A 12,317-nucleotide genomic window follows, 5' to 3' on the forward strand; every position below is an offset into this window, starting at 1 on the left:
GAACCATACAAAGACTATAACTGTGCATGTGTTTCCTTCTTTCATGTTCTTCCACTTGCTACATAAATATAATAATAACGCCCTGTAATAACAGGAGAGGTGCAATGTCCACTCTTTGACCCATCTCCATCGTCCAATACTTTGCCACTGATGCTTATACTGCAGATTTTATTTAGGCTTTATGTGCACAGAGTCACCGCTGTTAGTTTCAACACAACAATTGATTTAATTTAAGCAAAGTGCTGATTGAACTCCCATGCGCCCTTGTCCGGATGCCTTGTTGTTATGCAGAGCTTTTTCAATGTAGTTGCAGTAATCCATGTTACATTGTTGGCAGGTTTCTAATTGAAGAAAAGTCAGCATTTATTTGGTTGACAGATATTTTAATTGGAAAACAAAAAGTGGGGTTTCGATTCAGACTGATTGACCCACTTCACTGACAAGAATGTTGTGTTACCTTCACTAGAGATTTGAGCACATAAAATCAGCTTGTTTTATCTCAGTGAACAGTAAGTGATTTATGGAGGTAAGTGTAAGTGGACACCATTTCAATGCTTTCGTACAGTTGGAATGCAGAGAGTCATGATAATATAGAACTCACTGCCGAGAGTTGTTTTAATGTCTCATCTGAAGGACCCAGTGCTTCTCTAGTACTGCACTGGATTGTCAGCACTGGAGTGTCTGCCTTTGTTTCCTTGGTGATTTCCAGTGTTAAACATTATAATACCGAAACAAATCCTAATATAATCATTTGAAGGAAGTCTGATTTACTCTGATAGCAGCATGGTTTGCAATTACATTTTGCCTCTTTATTACACAGTATTTCTCAAGGGCTTGATGACATTGTAATACTGCTATGCTAACATTACCTTAATAACAACAATCAATAATATTGGTCTAATGGCACAGTGAGCTGGTGTTTAACGTGTTAAGTCATTTGAGGAATAGATCTCTGGTTGCAAAATGTGTTTAGGTGTGGACTTAGTTCCGGCTGATAGGTGAACCTTGCCGAGCAGACTTGAAGCAGTTCTTTACAGGAAGAAATAGAAAATCAGAAAACAAGACCTTCTTCTGCCAGAAATCTCTTGTCAACCAGATCAAAAACAGCAAAGCTCCATGATAAAGTAACTCCCTCTTTCCTACTACCTATGGCTGAACCTTATGCTACTGTGTCCCTGACCTCCAGATCTTTCACACAATATCTGTTTGCCTCGCTTTCTCTTTCCTGCCTTTGAAACCCTCAGCTCTTTGACTATGCTTTCAAATAATAATCACTGCATTTGATATAGTACCTGACTGCATTAAAACATCTGAAAACTTCGCAGGATTTACTGTAACGTTTGTTGACGCCTCAACAACCTTATTTCTCTCTGCTCAGTGCTACCTGGCACATTTGTAATAATTTTGAGACATCGGTTCTATGTGAAAGGCACTATATAAATGCAAGTAAGTTGTTATGGTTAATTACAATAACTTGCTCCATCTCCAGTTAGAACATTGTGTGTTTCAAGAAATTGTTGACGGAGGCGGAGGTGTGGGGGCGGCATTAATAAAAGTAAGGTTTGTTTCAGGTAATGCAGGTAATAAAACAAGTAATTTGGTTAGTGCCAAGAAATCAGAGTTGTATGCAAAGGAAGAGATTGAATCAATAGGTTTGCCAATTAAGTGCAATTTGCTCACCACTAAGGTAAATCACCACAACAGTACAGAAGCCAGTGAAGTATCAGATGACCATTGCCAAGTACAGTATTGCCACCTGGTGCTCATTGTTATTACTGTTATGCTGCATGCATTAAAGTACATCTCAGCAACTGCATGTTAATTTTGTTATTTAAATCAGAATAATCTGCATTTGATATAGTGTCTCACGTCGGGAGAATTTCTCAAAAGGGTTTCATAGGATTTACTGTAAAGCCTATGAATTTGTGCATTTTGTAGGTGAACGTGGCAGCCAATTTGCACACAACAGAAATGAGGGTTGTGGACAAGTGGAAGGGTATGGACTGAGTTGGTCACTGAGACAACATGGCATGTATAGAACTCAGAAGATGATCATAAAGGGTTGCATGTGGGTTTATTGCAACTTGCCTTTCATGGTCGGACAAGGACACTTTCAAGGTAGGATTGAGCAATGAGTACTGATGAAATTACTGCTTATATCTTTCTTTTTTGAATAGTGACAATGGATTGTGAATGTCCACCTAACATCTGACCTGAAAGACGGCATCTTTAGGAATGCAGCGCTCCCAACTATGTACTGAAGTGTCAGCCTAGACTATCAGCATCTAAAATGTTAAAAGCTGAGAATTCAAAAGCACTGTTGAGGGTGTACAGGACAGTTTTGAGACCACACATTGAATGCAATTTAGGGCTCTTGAAGGACATATTGACTTTTGGGAGTCTAGTGTAGGTTTATTATAGTGATCTATAATGAAAGGCAGGGTACTTGGGGGATGTACTCTCTGGTGATGAATTTTCGTAGTGATTTAATCGGTGTTCACATTTCTAAAAGAGCTTGGAGTGTTCATAAGTTACAAGAGGAAATTAACTTAAAAATAAGGGCAACAGGTTAGGACTAAGATAAGGAAAAAATTGTTCTCACAAAGAGTAAAGAGAAGCTGGACTGCACTGTCCACAAACCATTGATGAGAAATTAGTTGAGAGACTTAAGAGAAAGATTGATAAATACTTGGTGAGTAAAAAAAAATTAAAGCATATGTCAGGGAGACAGGGATTTGGAATTAGGGAACGTCATACTACACAAGTTATGGAATGGTCTGCATTGGAGCAAAAACAATGGGCCAACAGCCTTTTCCTGTTCCTAATTACATATGTTCTACAGACACTCCTGATGTTAGGCTTTTTTGCAAATTGGTTTGTCATTGGCACAATTTTGCTTCAAATTTAAAGAAGTCAATTAGGTGTTGCATATGAGAGCTAACAGTGCCCATGGAACTGTACCAGAGCATGAGTCAGTGGCTTTATTAGAGGAGGAAGAAAATTGGACCAAGTAAACATCTATTATATTTCCTGTCACTACAACAAGAAAACTAGTTTGTTGCTGCATAGCAGATTAACATAAACAGAGGCCATCTGGGTTGTGTTATCGCATTTAGATCCGGCACTCTTTTGCGCATTTTAATAACACAGAAATCCAGACCAATTTAAATTGAATGTGGAAGGAAAGTTAACTTATACGTAGATTCACTTATAGCAGTGACGTCTGTGGTTGAACAGAATTCTTAAGATCATGTAGCACTATCAGATGTTTGCCTTTTATAACCAATGCCAAAGTAGTTTCACATCGAGGTTTAATATTCCACCTTTTGCTCACACCCAGACCAAATGCAATTTGCTGGCATGTGGTCTGTACCAATAGAATATTAGGAGGCCACATCAGTGTCCCGGCACCACATTAACCTTTATAAAGAGTTGTGTAAAAACCCACAGTACATTTTCTGTACCCTACAGAAGTGGCTGGTACAGTAGCAGATTTTGCAGTACATAGAAAGAAAAATATACTTGACTTTTGAAGCAGAAAACATTTTCATATTCAGCATTCTTCACACATAGCAATATAAAATGTTCATATTAAAACAAGTCAGTGACCAACATTTACCTTATTTGCAAAACATGGAAAACAAGAGGTGAAATCAGTGCCTGAGATTTTCTTTGAGATCAAGGATTCATTTTGTCTTGTATTAAAAGTTATAAATAAAAACTACTTTTTTAAAAAATACATTTACTTAAGAATATGTAAACAGGAATAAGTCTTCAACAAATTTCACTGAAATTGAATGTAGGTAAAACAATGTGTGCGATATGTCAATGGCTTTCACTGCTGATGTTAATGAACACTGTTGTTCTAAAGGACCACATGCATGATCTCTCACATTCGTTTGTCCCTAACAGTTAGTTACAAAAGAAACTTCGTCTGAGGAGCAATGGACACAATTGTTATGGTATTTTTGCAGTCTTAAAATCCAAGTTCTGTGTTGGATACCTAAGCACAAGGTAAATACACTCACGGCAAATATATCAAGGGTGAAAAATGTGGCATTAGCACAAATCACATCGCATTTTTCAGCCCGCTACTTTTAATACTTCTGAATTACGCATACTGGTCGGGTATTCCAGTGACATATGTTTTCAATACGCACTGTACAATTTTTTTAAAATGATCATGTAACAATTTCATTATTTAATGACTGTTCAGAAACTTTATAATTGAGCATTTACAAAGTTACATCACATCAGTGTTAAGGTGGGTATTACGGTTGGCGTGTTACAAAAATTATTTATATAAAATTAAAAATGCAAATATAATCTGACAAAATTTCCTTTAAGAGGCATAATGATTAGCACCATATTTGTACATAATGTTTCCCCGGCATTGTGTAGTGTGAGGTACAATTGGTAGCATGAGGACAATTGGTCCTTATACAATCACTGTCATGGCTTTTTCACTTTCCTCAATATGTACTGAAAAATATTCTGACCACACAGTTGGAAAATAATATTAATAATAATCCTTGGTTTTGGTATAGCGTCTTTCACGCCAGGAGGACATCCCAAAGCGCTTTACAGGATATATTGCAAAGTGAAGTGACTCAGTTTTTTGGCTGAAAGCGGCAGCCAATTTGCGTGCAGCAATGTCTCACAAACAGCCATCGACCAATGACCAGAAATGCCAAATAGTCTTTAGACAATACATGTGTATGAGAAAAATTCACTTTTCTGATGTTTATCACTGCTTCAAATAAATTAATTTTAACGAAATGCAGAACATAACAGTATAGTGTATAGTAAGTAATATGTGCTAGCAATGCGTTTTGAAATGATAATAGTGTACAAGGAAATATCGTGATGAAAGAACAATGGATACAAGTGTTATTTTCCAGACAAATCATGACTGTCTTGCAATGTGAGTAGTTTAATTTTTGAACATCAAGTAGTTCAGTTCCTTAATTCCTTACTGCAGGTCACGTAGTACTTTGAGGAAACTGTCATAAACTGACTTTTTTTTCTCATGCTGCGTTTACCCTGCAGTGAAATGTCACAATGTTGTCAGCGAATCAAATACTCAATATTAAAGGTTCTGAGGCAGCTGAAGCCTTGCTCCCGACATAACTTTTGAGGACATGTTTCCAGGAGGGAAGAGTTCCATTCTTATCGCAGGATAAATGCGGTGGCTGTGGATTTCACTTATTTCATTTATTTCCCCCTTTCAAAGCCACAACAAATCAAGTTTAGTTTTATTAAGGAGTTAATCAGGTGACCTCCTCGATAATAACATTAAAAATAAACACCCAATTTGTGGTCCTTCACATTTGCTAAGTAATATTGCCAGGCAGAGGAGTGACATTGCTCCCTGTAGTGTAAACACAGCATCAGATGATATTGCTTAAATCGATAACAGAAGCAGTGCAGAGAGCCAGGGGTGATCACACCCACTTTTAGTGACCTGAAACATCTTTTTGTTTGTTATCCAGACATCAGTAGACGATGCAAGAAGTTGTGAAACTATTTTTTCTTTTTTACGCAAGGAACAGTTTTTGTTTCAGAGCTGCACCTGAAGATTATTTTCTGCTTTCTGGCTTCACGCAGGTAGGACAGCACCTCCCTTTCTTTGTGGTTGGTTTGGTGCACTCCAGCGGAGGACATGTCTCTACATAGCAAGTCACCTGGCCATTCTGAAACAAGATTTCACAGCGAGAGCATTACAGTGTTGCGAACATTACAGCGCTCCGAGACGCCATCCGGCGTGAAGGGCGCTATATCAATGCAAGTTGTTGTTGCTACTTTTGTGCAGGTGGTGAGAAAAGTGGCTAAATATATAGCTCAAACTCCTTTGGGCGAGACTGGATCTCATGCCCATCTACGTCAGTTGTGAGTTGTTATGGGTGTAGCTTGTGCTCAGTGGACATTAATTAATAGTTCAAAGGGCGATAGAGTATTAAACAATCTACTTTTTACATTCCAGCTTCAGCTTAAAAACAAAAAAGCAGAACAACGGCTGTTTTTGATGTCAATAATTTACATTTATATCATAGCTTTCACATCGGGAGGATGTCTCAAAGCACGTCACGTGCCACAGGCGAGATACAGGAAGTGGGAGTGGAGGCTCAAGGATCAGTTAAAGGCGATTCCTTTGCACACACATGACCCCAGATTACTTATGACTGTCAATTTTAAGTTTCGAAGCATTCATCTTTTTAATCCTTTTATTTCTAAAACTCTCAATTTACCTTTGTTTCTTTGGCTAACTAACTTAACCACTACCTGGTCCCAGGATGTACAGAAACAGTCAGCCAAGGGAGACAAGAGTTGCTATAGACTTGACAGCAGTCTACATGTTAAATCATCTGCAAAGGAAATCCTAAATGGCTTGCAGTATCACACACACCTTACAGTAACAGGTAGTACAGTCTTCCTTTTTCCAGTGATCATTTTCATTCATGTGTTTTCCCTTTTCATCTATACAGCCATCCTGTTTCAGACGGGCTTCCAGTTTGTTGATCTGTGAAGAAAGTTGTGACAAGTCAGAAGTGTAAAAACACAACTTACATAGAATGTACAGCACAGAAACAGAACATTTGGCCCAGCTAATCCATGATGGCGTTTATACTCCACATGAGTCTTCACCCACTGCTTACCCTCCAACAATAATAATAATAATAATCATAATCTTTGCATTTGATATAGCGCTTTTCACGTCTTCTAGATGCCTCAAAGCGCTTCACAGAACATGCTGTAAAGTGAATTGACAATGCCCATCTATTTTCTTCTCCTCCACATATATATCTATATATATATTTACTGTCAGTATATTCTGTGAAGCACTTTGAGACGTTGAGAAGACGTGAAAAGCTCTATATCAAATGCAAGGATTATTATTATTATTATTATCTAGAACTCGACAATTCAATGACATCACAATTCACTATTATTAAATACAAATACAAAAGGCTGACTTTTACGCGCTGATTTGTGCGGATTTAAAATAAAATGCAAGGGTTTTGGAAACCTGTTAAAATTTCAGCTAAATTCTCACTAGAATTCCTCTCCGCCAGTAGATTATGCCAGTGCAGAGTTCTCACGGATCTCTAGTTTCAGTCACCATAAGGAATCCCCGTTTACGCACTCTGATTCCTGATACAACAACAACAAAATTAAATTTATAGAGTGCCTTTCACATCGGGAGGACACCCCAAGGTGCTGGACAGTCAGGGGTCAGGACCCGAGCATGGGGGAGGGGTGGGGTAGAGGTGAGGGAAGGCAGAGAGGTGGGAGGGCGACTGAAGGAACGATCGAAGAGGAGGGTATTGAGACTGGCCTTGAAGGATGCGAGGGAGGAAGTGAGGCGAAGGGACCATGGGATGGAGTTCCAGAGTGTGGGGGCAAAGAGGCTGAAAGCCCGGCCACCGATGGTAGGGCGGGTCGGGTGGGAGACATGGAGCAGGCCGGAGCCCGCTGAACGGATGGAGCGGGCAGGTTGGTAGGGAGTCAGCAGGTCAGAGAGGTAGGAGTGGGCAAGGCCATGGATGGCCTTGAAAGTGAGGACGAGGATCTTCAATTCGATCCTCTGGGGGATGGGGAGCCAGTGGAGTCGAGCGAGGGTGGCAGTGATGGGGTCACGGAGCCTGGTGTGCGAGAGTATATGAGCTGCGGAGTTTTGGATGATCTGCAGCTTGTGAATGGAAGAGGTGGGAAGGCCAATGAGGAGAGAGTTCCCATAATCGAGCCTTGATGTGACGAATGCGTGGGTGAGGGTTTCGGCAGCCTGAGGGGTGAGGCAGTGGCGGAGTCTGGCAATGTTGCGGAGGTGGTGGTAGGCAGTGCCGGTCATGGCGCGGATGTTGGGAGAAAGGACAGTTCAGGGTCAAAAAAACACCCAGGTTCCTGACTGGCTTAGTGAGGTTGAGTGTGCAGCCATGAAGGCTGATGCTGCCAGCGCCCGAGCTGCGGAGGTGCTGGCGCGAGCCAATCAGGGGGGCCTCGGTCTTGCTGACGTTCAGTTGGAGAAAGTTGTCCCTTGTCCAGGACTTGATGTTGTTCAGGCTGTCGGTCAGGACTCCAGTAGTCCTGGAGTTGAGGGTGGAGGCAGAGAGATAGAGTTGGGTATTATCCGCATACATGTGGAAATTTACCCCATGTCTGCGGATGATTTCACCAATGGGGAGCATGTAGAGGGTGAAGGGAAGGGGACCGAGGAGGACAGAGCACTGAGGAACACCGCATGAGACGGTGCGGGAGCTGGAGGAGAAGCTGTTTGCAGAGACGATGTGAAGGTGGTGTGAAAGGTAGGATCTGCACCAGTCAAGCACAGAACCTTGAAGGTTGAGGTGGGAGGAGAGGCGGTGGAGGAGGATTGAGTGGTCCACAATATTAAAAGTGGCGGAGAGGTCGAGGAGGACAAGGAGGCAGAGAGAGCCCTGGTCACACATGGTAAGGATGTCATTTGCGACCTTGACCAGAGCAGTTTCTGTGCTGTGGGCAGCATGGACTCCCGATTGGAGGGGTTCATGGAGGGAGTGAGAGGAGAGGAAAGAGCGAAGCTGGTGTTGACGGCGCTCTCAATGACCTTAGATAGAAAAGTTTAGGTGGGAGATGGGCCGGTAGCTGGATAGCTGTGATGGGTCAAGGGAAGGTCTCTTCAAGGTGGGGGTGATGGTGACTGTTTTGAGGGGGTTAGGAACAGTGCCAGAAGATAGAGAGAGATTGATGATGTCGGCGAGTAGTGGGACAAGGAGGTGGAGCTGGGATTTAAGGAGAAGAGTGGGGATGGGGTCCAGGGAGCAGGTGGTGGGCTTCATGGAGGATATAGTGGTGATGACAGAGGAAGGGGTGACAGGTTCAAAGGTGTGGAAGAAGGGATTAGTAGTGGTCGGAGCGTGGTGGGGGTTGGGTAGGGAGGGTGGGGAAGTTAGGAGGGCAGTGGCAGCTGAGTGGATTCTCTCGATTTTGGACTTGAGGAAATCCAGCATTTCCTCGCAGTGGGAGTCGGAGGAAAGAATCTGCGAGGCATGATGGGGAGGGTGGAGAAGCAGGAGCCTGGGGTTGCCCTTTGCCTCAAGGATCAACCTGGAGTAGAAGGACGATTTGGCCGAGTCAAGAGCGGAGCGGTAGGTTTTGATGTGGTCCAGCCAGATGTGCCAGTGTACCATTAGGCCAGATTTGAGCCATGTGCATTCGGCAGCCCACACCTGGCCCTTGAGCAGACGGAGGTGCTGATGAACCAGGGTGAGGATCGGGAATAGGAGGCAGTTCAGGAGGTGAGGGGGGCAAGGGCATTGAGTGTAGTTGAGAGAGTGCTGTCGATGAGTTCAGAAGACTCCAGGGCAGCGGAGAGGGATTGCGGGGAGATCTTCTTCCACAGGCGATAGAAGGTGGTGGTAGGTTTGGGGGCAGTGGGGAGAGGGATATAGGAGTTGAGGGAGATTAAATGGTGGTCAGAGATGGCCTTGTCGGTGATGGTGACATCTGAGACGCTGAGGCCCTTGGTGATCATCAGGTCGAGCGGGTGGCCATGAATGTGGGTAGCAGAGTGGATGTGGAGGAAGAGGTTGAGAGAGCAGAGGAGAGGTCTGAAGAGGTGGAGTAAGAGGGGATGAAGTGGAGGTTGAAGTTGCCTAGGATGATAAGGCGGTCAGAGCAGAGGCAGAGGAAAGCTAGAAGGGTGGAGATGTCAGAGATGAAGGTGGGGGAGGATTTTGGGGGCGGTAAATTAGGAGAATTTTTAGTAAGAGATGGGAGGGATGGCAGAGGGTAAGGTGTTCAAAAGAGGGGAATGAGCCAGCAGATTAGGGGGATAGGGCAAGTGACGCCCTGGAGATGAGGGCCACACCACCGCCATGGCGGTTGGGCGTGGGGTATGGTAGTAGGTATAGACGGATGGTGCGGCAGGACAGAGCGGGAGAGTTGCAGGGTGGGCGGCATTTTGAGGGAGGGCCAGCTCGGGTCAGGGGCAGCAGCCAATATGCACACGCTAAGACAAGAGTCGGCGGATTAGTGGGACACTGTCAGCCTGCAGGAGTTTGTGGGGGCCAGAGGTGGCGCAGAGTGGTTAGCAATGAGCAGCCTGCAGGGGAAGGACAGGAGAGACAGACAGACAGAGGATGGGAGGGAGACACATTGGTATAAACCTAATGGAGAAATGTTGCAAATGAGACCACAGGCCTGTGACTTTATGTGTTAACTCTGGCGCACTTTGACAATGTCCGTTAAAAATGTGAAAACCTTAACAATGGGATGGCTGGTGGGAAGTAATTTCTTAGTCAGGGAAGAAACGCAGTCTCATTTTCAATAACCTTCAGGCCCATTTTGCCCATTTGTGGGCAAATCCATTCAAATCTTAAATTACACCCACAGTAATGTTAACCTGCGAGAAACTTTTTTTCCACGCTGTGCGATGCACGGCAGGACTGTGGTCAATTGACCCTTCTGCTAAACTCACTTTTTCAATGTCAGTAATTTTCCAACCAGTATGAAACCCTCATCACGTCCTTTTATAATTGGAAATGGCACTCAGGCTGCACAGCCTTCACATGGTATTAACATTGTTTTATCTCTCCACTCTGGGTCTGTGACTTGTAAGTATTGAAAATAGCATCCTCGTCATTTTATTTATCACAAAAACAAAGACACAACAAAGGTGCGAAGGGCACTGATAGTCAGTCCCAATGTCACCCGGTGTTGCTACATTAGCATGTAAACAGCTAAGTATCGGGTGGTTTGCAGTGCTAAGCGAGACACTGTTTAATGAAAGCTAATGACATTATAATTAAAGAGACTGCACTCATTTAATTAGATAGTTTCCAAGCTGTCAGAAATCAAATGCAGAACCATTAGGAGCAATATATGCTTTCGAAATTGTTAAAATTTGCTCTCCCAAGGACAGGTATTACGAGACTTCAGGGGGCCGCTGGGTGAAAAACAACAAGATTGAAGCACTATCTGTGAGTCTCCTGTTGTGTGGTAACCATAGTAATCAACTCCCAGGAATGGTTTTTGACAGCATAGCCCTGCCACAGGTTTTTTTCTTATTTTTTTCTGCAGCAATCTCGCAGTGAAACTTCTTTTAAATCCATCCCATTGAAGTATTTTCACTCGGTATCAAACATTATTGGAACTTTAGACAATAGCATAATGAATAAAGCTGGAATCAATGCAAGATCTCAAAACTGTCTTCTCTTATCACAGACAACAAAGGCTCTTGTAGATAAGAAATGCTGTACCTAAATGCAAAATGGTCACCTCATATGCTGCACATTTTGTAATGATTCCCATGAAATGTTTACCTCAATATGGTCTTGAACACACCAGATGCAAATGTACTGAGCCAGTATATACTGTATTAAGGTTAAGATAGTATGAATCACATTGGAGCTTGGCTCCTGAGAACACCTGGAAGATATTTTTCATCCAGTTAGTGACTGGTTGGGACTAAACACATCAGGGACCTTTGACATCCAGGTGACCACATGTGATCTTACATTAACATCCCATTGTAACAAAGGCATTTTAGTACAGATCATGTTTGTACTTATAAGAACATGTTAAACTCCCAACTTTCTGAGTGCGGTCCAAAGATGCAGTCAAAGAGGTAGATCTAGAGATGGATCTTGAAGGAGAGATAAGAGGTAAGGTGAAAGAACTCCAACATGGAGTTCTGAAGGTAGGACGGGCAGAGTATGGGATGTGAAGCAGGCCAGTGCTTACCAAGCGGAGGGAGTGGAAGGTTGGTAGGACTTAAGAAAGTCACAGAAGTAGGGTGAGGCAAGACCATGGAGGGATTTAAAAATGAGGCCAAGGATCTTGAACTCAATCCTCTGGGCAATAAGACAAGAGAAAGAGACATTTACAAGAGAAATAATAATAATAATATTTCTTACATTTAATATAATGACTTATCATATCATTAAAACATCTTAAAGCACTTCACAGGATTCTACCATATGGTGTAGTGACTGCGTAATTGTAGGCAGACAAACCAGACGCATTTATGCACAAGAGCAGCTTGCTTTTATACAGCACTTTACATCAAAATGAATTCAAATTGATTTTCCTTTTGGAGAATAAGAGATCTTTCTCTGGGAAAAGATAATTAGCTTTGGACTAACCAACCCTGCAATAGTTGTAGTATGGTTCGAAAGTCTTTAATTAAGCTATATATAGATATTTAATTGAGTAGTATGTGCAGAGGAAATTCTTTTTTTCAATCCTAAGGTACAACTCACTGTCAGGACAACGAACAGAATAAACTAACTTGCTACGCAGCATTTATTGGGTCTGGCTGGTTCTTTTAATTGATCCCA

General features: G+C 42.5%; 1 protein-coding gene across 1 annotated transcript in view; it reads right to left on the reverse strand.

The window, feature by feature from the left end:
• Positions 1 to 4,623: 4,623 nt before the first annotated feature.
• The window catches only part of LOC103186711 (peroxidasin homolog), a 220,685-nt gene continuing 212,991 nt past the window's right edge, over positions 4,624 to 12,317 (reverse strand). The window contains exons 22-23 of the mRNA XM_007905901.2: positions 6,407 to 6,520; positions 4,624 to 5,693 (exon numbers count right to left, since the gene is read on the reverse strand). Coding sequence (XP_007904092.1) covers positions 5,580 to 5,693; positions 6,407 to 6,520 — 228 coding nt within the window. The 3' untranslated portion in view covers positions 4,624 to 5,579. The remainder of the gene's footprint in view (positions 5,694 to 6,406; positions 6,521 to 12,317) is intronic.

This window comes from Callorhinchus milii, unplaced genomic scaffold (assembly GCF_018977255.1).
Source record: "Callorhinchus milii isolate IMCB2004 unplaced genomic scaffold, IMCB_Cmil_1.0 Scaffold2, whole genome shotgun sequence".
Lineage (NCBI taxonomy): Eukaryota > Metazoa > Chordata > Chondrichthyes > Chimaeriformes > Callorhinchidae > Callorhinchus > Callorhinchus milii.